This window comes from Ipomoea triloba, chromosome 5 (genome assembly GCF_003576645.1).
Source record: "Ipomoea triloba cultivar NCNSP0323 chromosome 5, ASM357664v1".
NCBI classification, from domain to species: Eukaryota; Viridiplantae; Streptophyta; class Magnoliopsida; order Solanales; family Convolvulaceae; genus Ipomoea; species Ipomoea triloba.
Window position 1 is genome coordinate 14119645 of NC_044920.1, and position 18587 is coordinate 14138231.

At 37.1% G+C, this 18587-nt stretch overlaps 2 protein-coding genes across 2 annotated transcripts; both read left to right on the forward strand.

Annotated features, from left to right (window-relative positions):
* The first annotated feature begins 4707 nt into the window (after positions 1 to 4707).
* Positions 4708 to 5394, forward strand: LOC116020280 (secreted RxLR effector protein 161-like). The gene has a single exon (XM_031260765.1). It carries the CDS (start codon positions 4708 to 4710, stop codon positions 5392 to 5394), a length of 687 nt encoding a protein of 228 aa, XP_031116625.1.
* A 3414-nt stretch (positions 5395 to 8808) lies between these two features.
* Positions 8809 to 10054, forward strand: LOC116020281. The gene is made up of 2 exons (XM_031260766.1): positions 8809 to 9970; positions 10047 to 10054. Exons 1-2 carry the CDS (start codon positions 8809 to 8811, stop codon positions 10052 to 10054), a joined length of 1170 nt encoding a protein of 389 aa, XP_031116626.1.
* Positions 10055 to 18587: the final 8533 nt, after the last annotated feature.

Genomic DNA, 18587 nt, shown 5'->3' on the forward strand with positions numbered 1-18587 from the left:
CCTTTTACATACTTGCAAAACCCCTTTACTTTACTCTCTTACAATCAAACCAACCTTATGAACTCCTTTCACTCACAATCCACCCAATACCATACTCGAATCCAATGCATGACCCAATCAAGTAAACTCCCGAACACTTGACACACCTCCACGTCCTTCCTTCGAGATCGACACTCGGGGAGTCACTGACTTTCCGTTTTAACATATAAATATCTTTTGACACCTCAACACCACGCAAACTACCGCAATGTCAATGAATTGGCATATTACAATGGATTTATGAATTTAGCTTTACGATGATGATGAATAAGCTGCATAGAAATCCATTACGCTTAGCTTTACGATGATGTAGTATGAATTGCGATGATGCAGTAATAACATGTAAGATTCGTATTAGCTAAATTCATTACGATGATGCATATTATAATGGATTTCTATATATTTTACATCATGATGGCTTTATGAATTGGCATGTACGGCCTTTTAATTCATTGCTTCCGTTTATAGACATGTGTATCAGTGTATGTATAGATTAATATTTATAGACATGTAATAAGCATGCATTAAGATATTTGCATGGTTTATATATATTGCATGTGTGGGTTGTATGTATTCAATGAATATGAATTAAGAAATTCGCATGAATATGCATTTTGCGTTTAGGCATTTATTACTGTATTTTGCGTAATATTACTGCATCAGTGTTAATTATGTATGTGGTCAATATTGATTCAATCTCTAAGATATTCCATATTGATATGCAGTGATCACTATATTACGTATTTCTTTTAGATTGTCATGCTTTATTGATTTTATGATTTTATTTTATTATAATCATTTGATATCTAATTATGATTATTTGTTAGTCCCCAAAGTGACCAAATTATAAAGTTTCATAGATATCAAATTTAAATAAATTAATTCAATTACCCATAATTATGTGATGCTTATAATGAAATGACATGATTTTATTTTTGTATTATATTGGGTAAATTGAAGTTTAATAATTATGAAATATTTAAGAGTCGCCCAAAGGTTGATCAATTATTTCATAATTATAAACATAATAGCGGTTATTTATTTATATTTGATTGGGTTGTTTAGCATATCCAAAGATAGCAAATAAGTCTTGTCGTAATATAATTAATAACCAATTATGTGAAAATTGTAATAATTGAGCATCATTATGTTTAATGTTATGCGTTGTTGGATCACCCAAAGGAGACCTTCAATGTATTTAATTGTTTATGAGTACGTTAGTTAAATGTATTTACTTTGTGTTAATATAGAATTAATGTTTTAAGTATTTTATATATATTGCAGTATTAAGTTGTGTTTCAATGCATTCGCAAGCTGCGTCTATTGTAAAGTTTAATGGGCTGAATTTTGTTGAGTGGCATGAACAAATTCAGTTTCACCTCGGTGTTCTAGATCTTGATCTAGCACTCTTGACTGACAAGCCCGCTGCTATTGATGATAATAGCAGTGCCGATGATGTAGCTTTCCATCAAGCATGGGAAAGGTCAAATAGACTCAGCTTAATGCTTATGCGAATGACACTTGGAAGCAACGTCAAGTCAACAATTTCCAAATTTGACAGTGCTAAGGATTTGTTGAAACATGTAGAGAAAAATTCACTTTCTGAATGTGCTGATAAGGCCCTAGCAGGCACACTTATGGGTAAACTGACCACCATGAAATTTGATGGTTCGCATTCCATGCATGAGCATGTTACTGAGATGTTAACCTTAGCAGCAAAATTAAGGTCCATGGAAATGGAAGTGAGTGATACTTTCCTTGTTCAATTTATTTTAAACTCTTTGCCTCACGAGTATGAGACATTCCAAGTGAATTATAATTCCATTAAAGATAAGTGGAATGTGCTCGAATTGCATAAAATGCTAACTCAAGAGGAAACAAGGCTTAAGGAACAAGGGATTCACTCAATTAATCTCATGGGTCAGTCAAGGGCTGGTAAAAAGTTTGGAAAGAAGAATCAGAAGGGTAAGAAAGGACCAATGAAGACTAATGAGTCCTCTTCTCAAATCCACAAAAAGGAACATTAGAATGACAAGTGTCATTTTTGCAAGAAATTTAGACATTTTCAGAAAGATTGCCTTAAGCGTAAGGCATGGTTCGAAAGTATAAATTTTATATCAGTATATTTTGAATCAAATTTAACTGAAGTTCCTTATAATACTTGGTGGATTGATTCTGGTTCCACTACTCACGTTCCGAATACTATGCAGGATTCCTTATAACCCAAACCATAAAGCCAAATGAAAGATTTTTGTTCATGGGGAACAGAGTTAAAGCTCCAGTAGAAGCAATTGGAACTTATCGTTTACTGGACATCATTTAGATTTGTTTGAGACTCTTTATGTTCCTTCAGTTTCTAGGAATTTAATTTCTTTGTCAAAACTGGATTCTTATTGTTTTTCCTTAAAGTTTGGAAATGGGTGTTTTAGTTTGTTCAAACAAAATCACTTTATTGGTTCTGGTATACTTTCTGATGGTTTGTACAAATTAAATCTTGACAATCTTTTTGCTGAAACTCTTTTAACCCTGCATCATAGTATTGGAACTAAACGAAGTTTAGTTGATGAAAGATCAGCTTACTTGTGGCATAAACGTTTAGGTCACATATCCAAGGAAAGGATTCAAAGACTTGTAAAGAATGAAATTCTTCCTGAATTGGATATTACTGATCTCGGTATTTGTGTGGATTGTATTAAAGGAAAACATTCAAATCACACAAATAAGAATGCAGCCACAAGAAGTACACAACTCCTTGAAATAATACACACTAATATATGTGGACCTTTTGATGTTCCAACTTTCGGAAAAGAAAAATATTTCATCACATTTATTGATGACTTTTCACGTTATGGTTATGTCTATTTGTTGCATGAAAAATCTCAATCAATAAATGCCTTAGAGGTATTTGTTGAAGAGGTTGAAAGACAATTAGACAGAAAGGTGAAAATTATAAGGTCTGATAGAGGTGGTGAATATTATGGGAAATATAATGAAAGTGGACAATGTCCTAGTCCATTTGCTAAACTTCTTGAAAAACGTGGTTAGGACAATGTCCTGGAACACCGCAACAAAATGGTGTTGCAGAAAGGCGTAATCGAACCTTAATGGAAATGGTTAGGAGCATGATGAGTTACTCTTCTTTACCCTTGTTATTGTGGTCATATGCTTTAAAAACCGCTGCCTATTTAGGGTTCCTAGCAAGGCAGTTTCTAAAACACCTTTTGAACTATGGACTGGGAAGAAACCCAGTTTAAGGCACATTCGTGTTTGGGGGTGCCTGGCGGAGATACGCATTTATAATCCACATGAAAAGAAACTAGACTCAAGAATAACTAGTGGATTCTTCATTGGTTATCCAGATAAATCTAAAGGGTATAAATTTTATTGTCCTAGCCATACTGCAAGAATTGTTGAAACTGGAAATGCCAAGTTCATTGAGAATGATAACATAAATGGGAGTGATGAGCCACGAAAAGTGGAACTTAAAGAAGTTACGGTGCAAGATTCTCTGATAACTTCTTCTCAATTTGTAGTTCCTGTGCGTCAAATAACTTTACCTGTAGTTACTCAGATTGTTCATCCTGTAACGACTGAACAATTTAATGACTTTCTTGAACAACAAATTAATGATCAACCACTCCCTGATGAAGTTATCAGTGAACCCACGAATGATATTCTTACAGAAGTAGTATTAAGAAGATCTCAAAGACAAAGGAGATCTGCTATATTTGATGATTATATGGTTTATCTTCAAGAATTAGATTTCGATATTGGAATCAATAAAGATCCAGTTTCATTTTCACAGGCTATAAATAGTCCTAATTCTTCTAAATGGGTCGAAGCCATGAAAGATGAGTTAAAATCAATGGAACATAATGAAGTATGAGATCTTGTTGAATTACCTGAAGGTTGTAAGCCAGTTGGCTGTAAATGGGTTTTTAAGACCAAGCACGACTCAAATGGCAATATCGAACGGTACAAGGCCAGACTTGTTGCCAAAGGTTTTACTTAGAAAGATGGTATTGATTTCAATGAAACATTTTCACCTGTTTCAAAAAAGATTCATTTAGAATAATTATGGCACTAGTAGCTCATTATGACTTAGAGCTGCATCAAATGGATGTGAAAACAACATTTCTGAATGGAGGTTTAGAAGAAGAAATTTACATGAACCAACCTGAGGGTTTTTCAGTTGAAGGAAAGGAATACATGGTGTGTAAACTTAACAGATCGATATACGGACTTAGACAAGCTTCTCGACAATGGTATCTTAAGTTTAATGATACTGTAATGTTCTTTGGATTTAAGGAAAACACTGTTGATCAGTGTATATATCTGAAGGTCAGTGGGAGCAAGTTTATATTTTTGATTCTGTATGTCGATAATATTTTGCTTGCTACTAATGATCTTGGTTTAATGCATGAGACCAAGATGTTTCTTTCTAAGAACTTTGAAATGAAAGATATGGGTGAGGCATCCTTTGTGATTGGAATTGAAATATTCTGAAATAGATCACAAGGAGTATTAGGATTGTCTTAGAAAGCATTTATTAACAAAGTCTTAGAAAGATTTAGAATGGAAAAGTGTTATGCATCTGTTGCTCCAATTCAGAAGGGAGATAAGTTCAGTCTTATGCAATGCCCTAAGAATTAATTGGAGCGAAAAGAAATGGAAAATATTCCTTATGCATCTGTCGTTGGGAGTTTGATGAATGCTCATACATGTAACCGACCAGACATTAGCTTTACTATCGGGATGCTTGGTAGATATCAAAGCAATACTGGTATGGATCATTGGAAGGCTGCAAAGAAGGTGCTAAGATACTTACAAGGCACAAAGGAGTACATGCTTACTTATAAGCGGTCTGATCGCCTTAAGGTGATCGGATACATGGATTCAGATTTTGTCGGGTGTTTGGACACAAGGAAGTCCACATTTGGATATCTGTTCCTTTTAGCCGAGGGGGCTATCTCTTGGAAAAGTGCGAAGCAGACTGTCATTGCTGCATCTACTATGGAAGCTGAGTTTGTGGCATGTTTTATGGCCACAAATCGTGGATTGTGGCTGTGGAATTTTATTTCAGGACTTGGAATTGTCGACAGTATTGCCAAGCCGCTGAAAATTTATTGTGATAATGCCGCAGTAGTCTTCTTTTCTAAAAACGACAAGTATACAAGTGGTGCTAAACATACTGATTTGAAGTATCTTTCCGTTAAAGAAGATGTTCGGGAACGAAGAGTATCAATTGAACACATTAGCACTAGATTAATGATTCCAGACCCATTAACTAAAGCTTTGCCGCCAAAGGCATTTAATGAGCATGTTGAGAGAATGGGCGTTAATGAAAACTACTAACATTATGTTAAGATTTGTGTTTTTTATATATTTGATACTTGGAGCTCAATATAATTTCGTTTTTGCATTAAGTATCTGTTGGTCCCGAGGGGATGGGGTACAAGTCTAGAGGGGGGGGGGTAAATAGACTTGTATAAGATTTTGCAAATCCTTTTATACCTCTCGTGTGTATTAGACGTAGGATGTTTAAGTCCAACACCTCACAAGATGCAGACAAAGTTTTATGCGCAGCGGAAAAGTTATCCCCTTTTAGTTAGCACGAGTTTGAGTGAGTTCGAGAGGAGTGATTATATGAAGTGCAGTTCGAGAGGTAAGGTTAGCGAGAGATAAAAGCAGAAAGTAAATGCGAGAGAGATTTTTAAGTGGTTCGGCCAACCCTGCCTACGTGTAATACCCCGTATTTTCCTAACATTATTATTTTAATAAATATTCCCAATACGCTGCGATCGTACGTACCGGTCACGAACCGTAAAATTTTTGGAAGCTTGTGTTCGGACCCGTTTGTCCTAGGAAATGAATTATTAGACACCATACTATTATTCTTGAATTTCCTATTTAATTAAATCAGCTCATAGTAGCGAAAATTTATTTTGATAGTACATCGCTAAATTTCGCGGTGTACCGAACTTAGCCCAATTTTGAGGTTTAGTTTGAGATAAAATTTTTGGTTTCAAAATTTTTGGATTTAGATTATTTTCTACTGAGAATTCATCTGTTTCAATCCCGGTCAGTATAAGCTAAGATATTTATTCTACTTACCACTAGAAAGTGACACATGTCACTAATTTTCACCATGTATTATTATTATATTATTTTAGAGTTGATATAACTAGCTTAAGTCTTCAATTTTATCCATTTTCCCCTCAAAAATTCGAAATTTCCAAGAGGAAAACAAGAGAGAATATTTCATCTTCATTCTTGAGTTCAAGCTTCAACAACTAGGGTTTTCCATATCAAGATCATCTTTGTTCGGTAAATTTCTATTTTAATCGGTTCAAAAGTTTTGTCCTCCGTCCTAGATCTTGAATCCAAGTATAGTTTTCTTAAAATATGTGGTTATGATGTTATATACTTCCTAGGATTTGTAGGAAAATTTTGAGGTAAGAAAATCCTATTTTACTGATTATTTTAGTATAGTTAGTGTTCTCAAGGATCTAATATTATGTATGTTGTGGATAATTTATGGATTGTGTAGAAGAACCAAAGGAAGTGGAAGAGTGAGCATCTAGAGGAAGTTAGTAACATTTTCAAGAAGATAAGGTAATCTTTATGTCCACCAAAACCTTTTTCCACCATGATATTCATGAATTTCTTGATAAAGTATGGATATAAAGATTTTAGTAGATGAAATTTGGTGTGATTGTGGTATAGCAAGAGTATATGTGTAGATATGGGTATGATATGTTGTGGTGAATATATGAAGAAGACTTGTATAAATATGTAGAATCTTATATATATACATATATACGTGTAATATTATTATTACACTTGTGAAAATATTGACAAGAAACTAAGACAGATTTCTGGCTGTAACTTCCGAGAATTTCTGGGAAAAATCGGTAAAGTATTTTGATCCAATATTTTTTTATACATGTAGTTTTATAAGTGTAGAACCTACATATAAAATTTCATAATTTTTGGAGTAGTATAAGTATGGTTTCCGAATTATTTTCCAAAACTGGTCCAGAGAGAAGAAAATTCCGGACAGCACACTGCCAAGGGCAAAAATGGAATTTTCTGTGTTAATTCGTGAACCAAAATGACCAAAACTTTTTATGGACATCAAGTACTATGAGTTAGGGTTCTACCATAAAAAGTTCAAGTGAAAAAGAGTTCGGGAACTATCTTTACCGGCTCAATCTTTCAGACTGCGCCAAGCTGAAATTTTCTTATAAGGAGGTGATATTATGTATATGAAACCTATGTATATACGTGTAGTATATATATTTATGTGTGTAGTATATATATATATATATACACGTGTGATGTGTGTGTGTTTAAACTATATATATATATGTACATATATGAGTATATATGTATAATTAAATAAAGGTTGTATCTCTGTATATATGTGCGGTATGTGTACTTTATGTGAGTATGCATAAATGTGGAAAATGTTATGTTAAATGCATATATACATATGTGTAGTGTGATGATGGGAAATGTGTTGAGCAAAATGTTTGAGAGACAACACCATACACGAAGGTAGGTTTATACTATTTAAAGTGTGTTATGTGAGAAAGTAAAGAATGAGATAAAATGAAATTATGGTGTGAGGTTGGAGACTATTCCTTTTAACATTCACAATGGATTCACAAACATTGGGCCCTGAAGTGATTGGTGTTAACCACGTTGAGTAACCTTGTAGAAACAGATCCAGGGTTACTAGAGCTAGTGACTAACCTGCGGGCTTGGAATCCCGACAAGGGGTGTGCACACTAAAGGTCCTAGATCTGCTTCCCCTAGTTGGAATAACTAGGTTGTGGTGAGGTGGTGGAAACGAGAAGGAAATTGTGGTGTTAATCGGAATATCTTTAACGTTATTATGGTAAAAGCTGGTTATTTCTATTTAAATGTTTATATGATTATGAGTACGAGTATGAGTATGGGTATGATTATGAGTATGATATTGTGTATACAGGTGGAAATTGTGATTATTGGCACATATTTTCTTTGAAACAATAATGAGGAAATGAATATCTCTTATATGAGAAATCTTGTTGAAAATGGGTTATCATGTGAAATGAACTGTTTTTCGAAAACAAAGAATAAAACTATTTTCCAAAACCATGATTTTACACGGTGGAGTAGGGATTACTTAGCACTATGTGCTAATTCTGTTTTCCAAATGAATTTCAGGTATGGAATAGATCTTGATATCCGAGAGCGATAGAAGAGAAAATGGATCTACTCTTGATGATAGAGATCACTATGGTTTTTGAGTTGTATATTACTGGGATGTAAGGCAGTAATAGTATGTATTAATAAGGATAGTAGATGTAAAGACTACCTTAGCATCTAAGTTGTAATAAACTTAGGTGTGGAGTAGCACCTCTGGATTTTATGCGCTTCCGTTTTGGGAAATTAGTAATTATGATTAATTATGCCTTTTAGTATGATGGAAAATCTGGGGGTGTTACAGTTGGTATCAGAGCCCTAGGTTGAGACCTAGGCATGAACTTTAGGGTGGAACTTTAAGAAATAAGTATTGGATCTTAAGAAGGTAAAGATGAAATTCTAGGGAGGAAATTTTTTTTAGGACTCGTGGTGAGGGTGTGATATTATTTTACTTTGTTAAGATTATGTTTGATACTTAGAACTGGCACTATTGCACCCGATTTGGTGTACACCTGTGTAAGTTAGATAGTGATTTGTGCTTGTCTGAACTTCGTATTGATTCTGCAGTAGTTTATAATGGCTCCGCCTGGAAGGAGACCAGAACCTCGTGGAACTCCTACCGAGGAACTGCTAGCGCAGAATTTGCAGCAGTTGACCCAACTGACTCAAACTTTGGGAAATGCGCTTCTCAATAATCAACGGGGAGGGCCAGATGTGGCTAAGATCATAGCTGGGCATCGTCCTCCATTCTTCACTGGTAAGGAAGATCCACTAGTGTTAGAAGATTGGATAAGGACTTTCGACAAAATGTTTGAGGCTGTAGAATGTCCTGAAGAAAGGAGGGTGGAGATAGCTACATTCTATTTCCAGCAAGAAGCTGACAACTGGTGGAGTATGATGGGACCCATGTATCAACAACAAGGAGAATTTCAATGGACTGACCTTAAAGCTCGAATGCGGGATCATTTTTATCCCGAGCATGTTAAGTCCGCTAAGTACGAGGAATTTCTACATCTACGTCAAGGGACGACATCTGTTCAGGACTACTATGCTAAGTATCTTGAGCTGGCACGATTTGCCCCTGCCTTAGCCCCGGATGAGCCAAGCAGGGCTAGGAAGTTTGTAAATGGATTAAATTTTGAGACTCAAAAAGCCGTTTGTGTGTTTGAGTGTCAGACTCTTGGAGAGGCTTATAACCGGGCTGCCAAACATTATCGAGTCCAACAGATGCAGAAGGAGGTTCGTGAGAAGGGTAAGAGGAAATTTGAAGGTAGTAGCAGAGGGGGAGAGAAGAACTCTAAGATGAGTCAAGGAGAGGCTATTCGGGATTACCAAAGAAGTGGGATTCCCAGACCTAGGAGGGATTTTCCAACTCAAAGTACGGGGATGACTAGTAGAGGATGGATGAAGGAGAGGCATTTCTACTGTAAAAGATGTGGGAAGGATCATCCCGGTGTCGATTGTATAGGGATGCCGGTAGAATGCTTCAATTGTGGGAAGAAGGGCCATCGCTCATTTGAATGTCAAACTAGCAGGAGGGAAGGGTCATTCCGTCCTAGCCAGAGTCAAGAAAAGACCCAACAATCTGGAATACAAGTGAAGGCTAGGAATGGAGGGAACATGGCAAATAGTAACACTGAGAGCACCAGCAAGGCACCAACTAGCAGGAGTGGACCCCAGCAAGGGAGGATCTTTGTGATGAGTAAAGCTCAGGCGGATGTGAGCGATGTGGTGGCAGGTACTTTTCCGCTTCGTGATATACCTGCTTATGTATTATTTGACTCTGGAGCATCTCATTCTTTTATATCCTCAAGGTTTGTAGAGAAATTAAAGTTAGTACCTAGTTCCCAAGTACAATTTAAAGTGAACCTTGCATCGGGGAAGGTGGTGACCTGTAGTAATGTCTTTGAGAACATACCTATAAGCATAGAAGGGGAAAGTTTCCCTTGTACCTTAATACAGTTTGGATTAGACGACTTTGATATAATATTAGGGATGGATTGGTTAGGAAAGTATAGGGCTCAGATCTGTTGTAGCAAACAAAAATTGGTACTGAGGAGCCCAAAAGGAAAACGTGTGTCCTATAAGGGAGCTGCAAGTCAGCCCGATGTGAGATTAGTATCGATGGCCAAGATGAGGAAGTATGTGGGAAAAAGGTGTGAAGTGTTCTTATGCATGGTGGAAGATTTGAATGTGGATAAGAAGGGAATTGAGCAAATCCCTGTCGTAAGGGAGTTTCCTGACCTATTCCCTGATGAGATTCCAGGCTTCCCTCCAGAACGGGAAGTAGAGTTCACCATTGATCTGGTACCGGGCACTACTCCTATTTCAAAGACCCCGTACCGAATGGCCCCAATAGAATTACAAGAGTTGAAGGAGCAGCTTCAAGACTTGCTAGATAAGGGATACATTCGCCCGAGTGTATCGCCATGGGGAGCTCCAGTATTGTTCGTGAAAAAGAAGGATGGGGGGTTGCGACTCTGCGTTGACTACCGAGAGTTGAACCGGGTGACTGTTAAGAATAAGTACCCACTCCCTCGGATTGATGATCTGTTCGATCAATTAAAGGAGGCTGGTACTTTCTCAAAGATAGATTTAAGGTCGGGATATCATCAAGTGAGAGTGGCTGAGAAAGATATATCTAAGACAGCCTTTCGGACAAGGTACGGCCACTATGAGTTTACGGTGATGCCATTTGGGTTAACAAATGCACCAGCAGTATTCATGGATCTCATGAATAGGGTGTTTAGACCTTACTTGGATGAGTTTGTCATTGTATTCATCGATGACATTTTAGTCTACTCCCAGAATCCGAAAGAACATGAGGATCATCTTCGGATCGTGTTGCAAACACTAAGGGAAAATCAATTATATGCCAAGTTGTCTAAGTGTGATTTCTGGAAGGATAGTGTGGCATTTCTAGGCCATATCGTGACTAAGGAAGGAATCTCGGTAGATCCAGCTAAAATTCAAGCTGTGATGAATTGGCCTACTCCTACGACAGTTACTGAGGTCCGAAGTTTTCTGGGATTAGCAGGGTATTATCGAAGGTTTGTGCCAAATTTTTCTCGAATAGCCCAACCTATCACAAATCTCATGAGGAAGACTACTGTATTCCGTTGGGAAGAAAGTTGTGAGAAGGCTTTCCAGAAGTTAAAGGAAAAGTTAACCACTGCTCCTGTATTGACTTTACCATCAGGAACTGAGGGATTTGAAATATATAGTGATGCATCAAAGAAAGGTCTTGGGTGTGTGCTAATGCAAAATGGGAGAGTGGTGGCATACGCATCAAGACAATTAAAGAAACATGAGATAAATTATCCCACCCATGACTTGGAATTAGCAGCAGTTGTGTTTGCTTTAAAGATTTGGAGACATTATCTTTATGGAGTGCAGTGCAAGATCTTCACAGACCATAAGAGCTTAAAGTATATCTTTACTCAAAAAGAATTGAACATGAGGCAGAGGAGGTGGTTGGAATTCATTAAGGACTATGACTTGGTAATCAAGTATCATGAAGGAAAGGCAAATGTAGTAGCAGATGCTTTGAGTAGGAAGACGAGTCATACTCTTAATACTATTTGGGTACTACCAGATGACTTATGCAAGGAATTTCAAAGACTAAATTTGGAGGTAAGAGAGCAAGGTGGGACCAAAGCTGAAATTGAGTTATACCACATGAGAATTATTCCCAACATGTTTGAAGAAATAAAGAAAGAACAACTTAAGGATCTAGAGTTGAACAAAGTAAAGACTGAATTGGTTGATGGAAAGAAAGGACCATTTGTACTATACAATGACGGAAGCCTGCGCTATAATGGTCGATGGTGTATTCCAAAGGCATGTACAGAGATCAAGCAGCAAATTCTAGAAGAAGGACACAATACCCCTTATTCAGTACATCCTGGGGGAGTCAAGTTGTATAAAGATATCAAGAAACATTTTTGGTGGCCTAACATGAAGAAGGAAGTGGCAGAATTCGTGAGTAAATGTTTAAACTGCCAAAAGGTCAAAGCTGAAAGATGTAAACCTAAGGGATTGGTGCAACCATTGGAGACACCCGGTGGCAAATGGGATTCTATTTCTATGGACTTCGTGGGGGGATTACCCTTGACAAGGTCAGGGAAAGATAAAATATGGGTAGTAGTGGACAGGCTTACCAAAACAGCAAGGTTTATTGCCATGAAAGACACGTGGACCATGACTCAATTGGCAAAATCTTATGTAAACCAAGTTGTTAAATACCATGGAGTACCTAAGGATATAGTCTCTGACAGAGATTCCCGATTCCTATCTAAATTCTGGCAAGCTTTACAAGCAGCTATGGGTACAACGTTGAAACTTAGTACTGCTTTTCATCCTATGACGGATGGGCAAACTGAGAGGACTATACAAACTCTGGAAGATATGTTAAGGGCTTGTGCATTGGATTTTCAAGGATCATGGGATGAACATTTGGATCTAATTGAGTTTTCTTACAATAATAGTTATCATGCAAGTATCCAAATGTCACCGTATGAAGCTTTATATGGACAGAAGTGTAGAAGCCCTCTATGTTGGGAAGATCTAGTCAACCCTGTGATACTAGGACCTGAATATCTTCAAGATATGACAGAAAAGGTCAAGTTGATCCAAGAAAGGATGAAAACTGCACAGGACCGACAAAAGTCTTATGCTGATTTAAGAAGGCAATCGGTTGAATTTCAAGAAGGTGATAAGGTATTGCTGAAAATATCTCCTACAAAAGGAATAATGAGATTCGGGAAGAAAGGAAAGTTGAGTCCGAGATATATTGGACCGTATGAAGTCCTTGAAAGAATTGGGAAATTAGCTTACCGATTGGCGCTACCTGCGGTGCTAGATCGAGTTCATAACGTATTTCATGTGTCTCAATTAAGGAAGTACGTACATGATGCATCGCATGTACTTCAACCTGAGGTAAATAAGATCTTTGGATTAAACTATAAAGGTTGTCAAAGTTATGTTATAATGAGTATATTATAATTCTTATAGGTTGTGACTTTGGATGAGAACTTATCATATGAAGAGAAACCGGTAAAAATCTTGGATACTAAGACCCGAGATACCCGCAGAAAGTCCATAAAGATGGTAAAAGTGTTATGGTCAAACCATTTGGTGGAAGAAGCCACATGGGAGTTGGAAGAGGAAATGAGAAAACGATATCCAACTTTATTTGAGCAAGGTAAAAGATAACCTAGGTGTGCTCGTTATTAAAATGGGGAGTTTAGTATTTGGGAAATAGTCGTCGTCTCTCTTTCTTTCTTTATCAAATCCAACCCCTTTCCTTTCCAGCTAAACTTTTGTCTCTGAAATAACGATAACCTTAGTTTCGAGGACGAAACTCTTTCTAAGGGGGGTAGAGTGTAATACCCCGTATTTTCCTAACATTATTATTTTAATAAATATTCCCAATACGCTGCGATCGTACGTACCGGTCACGAACCGTAAAATTTTTGGAAGCTTGTGTTCGGACCCGTTTGTCCTAGGAAATGAATTATTAGACACCATACTATTATTCTTGAATTTCCTATTTAATTAAATCAGCTCATAGTAGCGAAAATTTATTTTGATCGTACATCGCTAAATTTCGCGGTGTACCGAACTTAGCCCAATTTTGAGGTTTAGTTTGAGATAAAATTTTTGGTTTCAAAATTTTTGGATTTAGATTATTTTCTACTGAGAATTCATCTGTTTCAATCCCGGTCAGTATAAGCTAAGATATTTATTCTACTTACCACTAGAAAGTGACACATGTCACTAATTTTCACCATGTATTATTATTATATTATTTTAGAGTTGATATAACTAGCTTAAGTCTTCAATTTTATCCATTTTCCCCTCAAAAATTCGAAATTTCCAAGAGGAAAACAAGAGAGAATATTTCATCTTCATTCTTGAGTTCAAGCTTCAACAACTAGGGTTTTCCATATCAAGATCATCTTTGTTCGGTAAATTTCTATTTTAATCGGTTCAAAAGTTTTGTCCTCCGTCCTAGATCTTGAATCCAAGTATAGTTTTCTTAAAATATGTGGTTATGATGTTATATACTTCCTAGGATTTGTAGGAAAATTTTGAGGTAAGAAAATCCTATTTTACTGATTATTTTAGTATAGTTAGTGTTCTCAAGGATCTAATATTATGTATGTTGTGGATAATTTATGGATTGTGTAGAAGAACCAAAGGAAGTGGAAGAGTGAGCATCTAGAGGAAGTTAGTAACATTTTCAAGAAGATAAGGTAATCTTTATGTCCACCAAAACCTTTTTCCACCATGATATTCATGAATTTCTTGATAAAGTATGGATATAAAGATTTTAGTAGATGAAATTTGGTGTGATTGTGGTATAGCAAGAGTATATGTGTAGATATGGGTATGATATGTTGTGGTGAATATATGAAGAAGACTTGTATAAATATGTAGAATCTTATATATATACATATATACGTGTAATATTATTATTACACTTGTGAAAATATTGACAAGAAACTAAGACAGATTTCTGGCTGTAACTTCCGAGAATTTCTGGGAAAAATCGGTAAAGTATTTTGATCCAATATTTTTTTATACATGTAGTTTTATAAGTGTAGAACCTACATATAAAATTTCATAATTTTTGGAGTAGTATAAGTATGGTTTCCGAATTATTTTCCAAAACTGGTCCAGAGAGAAGAAAATTCCGGACAGCACACTGCCAAGGGCAAAAATGGAATTTTCTGTGTTAATTCGTGAACCAAAATGACCAAAACTTTTTATGGACATCAAGTACTATGAGTTAGGGTTCTACCATAAAAATTTCAAGTGAAAAAGAGTTCGGGAACTATCTTTACCGGCTCAATCTTTCAGACTGCGCCAAGCTGAAATTTTCTTATAAGGAGGTGGTATTATGTATATGAAACCTATGTATATACGTGTAGTATATATATTTATGTGTGTAGTATATATATATATATATACACGTGTGATGTGTGTGTGTTTAAACTATATATATATATGTACATATATGAGTATATATGTATAATTAAATAAAGGTTGTATCTCTGTATATATGTGCGGTATGTGTACTTTATGTGAGTATGCATAAATGTGGAAAATGTTATGTTAAATGCATATATACATATGTGTAGTGTGATGATGGGAAATGTGTTGAGCAAAATGTTTGAGAGACAACACCATACACGAAGGTAGGTTTATACTATTTAAAGTGTGTTATGTGAGAAAGTAAAGAATGAGATAAAATGAAATTATGGTGTGAGGTTGGAGACTATTCCTTTTAACATTCACAATGGATTCACAAACATTGGGCCCTGAAGTGATTGGTGTTAACCACGTTGAGTAACCTTGTAGAAACAGATCCAGGGTTACTAGAGCTAGTGACTAACCTGCGGGCTTGGAATCCCGACAAGGGGTGTGCACACTAAAGGTCCTAGATCTGCTTCCCCTAGTTGGAATAACTAGGTTGTGGTGAGGTGGTGGAAACGAGAAGGAAATTGTGGTGTTAATCGGAATATCTTTAACGTTATTATGGTAAAAGCTGGTTATTTCTATTTAAATGTTTATATGATTATGAGTACGAGTATGAGTATGGGTATGATTATGAGTATGATATTGTGTATACAGGTGGAAATTGTGATTATTGGCACATATTTTCTTTGAAACAATAATGAGGAAATGAATATCTCTTATATGAGAAATCTTGTTGAAAATGGGTTATCATGTGAAATGAACTGTTTTTCGAAAACAAAGAATAAAACTATTTTCCAAAACCATGATTTTACACGGTGGAGTAGGGATTACTTAGCACTATGTGCTAATTCTGTTTTCCAAATGAATTTCAGGTATGGAATAGATCTTGATATCCGAGAGCGATAGAAGAGAAAATGGATCTACTCTTGATGATAGAGATCACTATGGTTTTTGAGTTGTATATTACTGGGATGTAAGGCAGTAATAGTATGTATTAATAAGGATAGTAGATGTAAAGACTACCTTAGCATCTAAGTTGTAATAAACTTAGGTGTGGAGTAGCACCTCTGGATTTTATGCGCTTCCGTTTTGGGAAATTAGTAATTATGATTAATTATGCCTTTTAGTATGATGGAAAATCTGGGGGTGTTACAGTTGGTATCAGAGCCCTAGGTTGAGACCTAGGCATGAACTTTAGGGTGGAACTTTAAGAAATAAGTATTGGATCTTAAGAAGGTAAAGATGAAATTCTAGGGAGGAAATTTTTTTTAGGACTCGTGGTGAGGGTGTGATATTATTTTACTTTGTTAAGATTATGTTTGATACTTAGAACTGGCACTATTGCACCCGATTTGGTGTACACCTGTGTAAGTTAGATAGTGATTTGTGCTTGTCTGAACTTCGTATTGATTCTGCAGTAGTTTATAATGGCTCCGCCTGGAAGGAGACCAGAACCTCGTGGAACTCCTACCGAGGAACTGCTAGCGCAGAATTTGCAGCAGTTGACCCAACTGACTCAAACTTTGGGAAATGCGCTTCTCAATAATCAACGGGGAGGGCCAGATGTGGCTAAGATCATAGCTGGGCATCGTCCTCCATTCTTCACTGGTAAGGAAGATCCACTAGTGTTAGAAGATTGGATAAGGACTTTCGACAAAATGTTTGAGGCTGTAGAATGTCCTGAAGAAAGGAGGGTGGAGATAGCTACATTCTATTTCCAGCAAGAAGCTGACAACTGGTGGAGTATGATGGGACCCATGTATCAACAACAAGGAGAATTTCAATGGACTGACCTTAAAGCTCGAATGCGGGATCATTTTTATCCCGAGCATGTTAAGTCCGCTAAGTACGAGGAATTTCTACATCTACGTCAAGGGACGACATCTGTTCAGGACTACTATGCTAAGTATCTTGAGCTGGCACGATTTGCCCCTGCCTTAGCCCCGGATGAGCCAAGCAGGGCTAGGAAGTTTGTAAATGGATTAAATTTTGAGACTCAAAAAGCCGTTTGTGTGTTTGAGTGTCAGACTCTTGGAGAGGCTTATAACCGGGCTGCCAAACATTATCGAGTCCAACAGATGCAGAAGGAGGTTCGTGAGAAGGGTAAGAGGAAATTTGAAGGTAGTAGCAGAGGGGGAGAGAAGAACTCTAAGATGAGTCAAGGAGAGGCTATTCGGGATTACCAAAGAAGTGGGATTCCCAGACCTAGGAGGGATTTTCCAACTCAAAGTACGGGGATGACTAGTAGAGGATGGATGAAGGAGAGGCATTTCTACTGTAAAAGATGTGGGAAGGATCATCCCGGTGTCGATTGTATAGGGATGCCGGTAGAATGCTTCAATTGTGGGAAGAAGGGCCATCGCTCATTTGAATGTCAAACTAGCAGGAGGGAAGGGTCATTCCGTCCTAGCCAGAGTCAAGAAAAGACCCAACAATCTGGAATACAAGTGAAGGCTAGGAATGGAGGGAACATGGCAAATAGTAACACTGAGAGCACCAGCAAGGCACCAACTAGCAGGAGTGGACCCCAGCAAGGGAGGATCTTTGTGATGAGTAAAGCTCAGGCGGATGTGAGCGATGTGGTGGCAGGTACTTTTCCGCTTCGTGATATACCTGCTTATGTATTATTTGACTCTGGAGCATCTCATTCTTTTATATCCTCAAGGTTTGTAGAGAAATTGAAGTTAGTACCTAGTTCCCAAGTACAATTTAAAGTGAACCTTGCATCGGGGAAGGTGGTGACCTGTAGTAATATCTTTGAGAACATACCTATAAGCATAGAAGGGGAAAGTTTCCCTTGTACCTTAATACAGTTTGGATTAGACGACTTTGATATAATATTAGGGATGGATTGGTTAGGAAAGTATAGGGCTCAGATCTGTTGTAGCAAACAAAAATTGGTACTGAGGAGCCCAAAAGGAAAACGTGTGTCCTATAAGGGAGCTGCAAGTCAGCCCGATGTGAGATTAGTATCGATGGCCAAGATGAGGAAGTATGTGGGAAAAAGGTGTGAAGTGTTCTTATGCATGGTGGAAGATTTGAATGTGGATAAGAAGGGAATTGAGCAAATCCCTGTCGTAAGGGAGTTTCCTGACCTATTCCCTGATGAGATTCCAGGCTTCCCTCCAGAACGGGAAGTAGAGTTCACCATTGATCTGGTACCGGGCACTATTCCTATTTCAAAGACCCCGTACCGAATGGCCCCAATAGAATTACAAGAGTTGAAGGAGCAGCTTCAAGACTTGCTAGATAAGGGATACATTCGCCCGAGTGTATCGCCATGGGGAGCTCCAGTATTGTTCGTGAAAAAGAAGGATGGGGGGTTGCGACTCTGCGTTGACTACCGAGAGTTGAACCGGGTGACTGTTAAG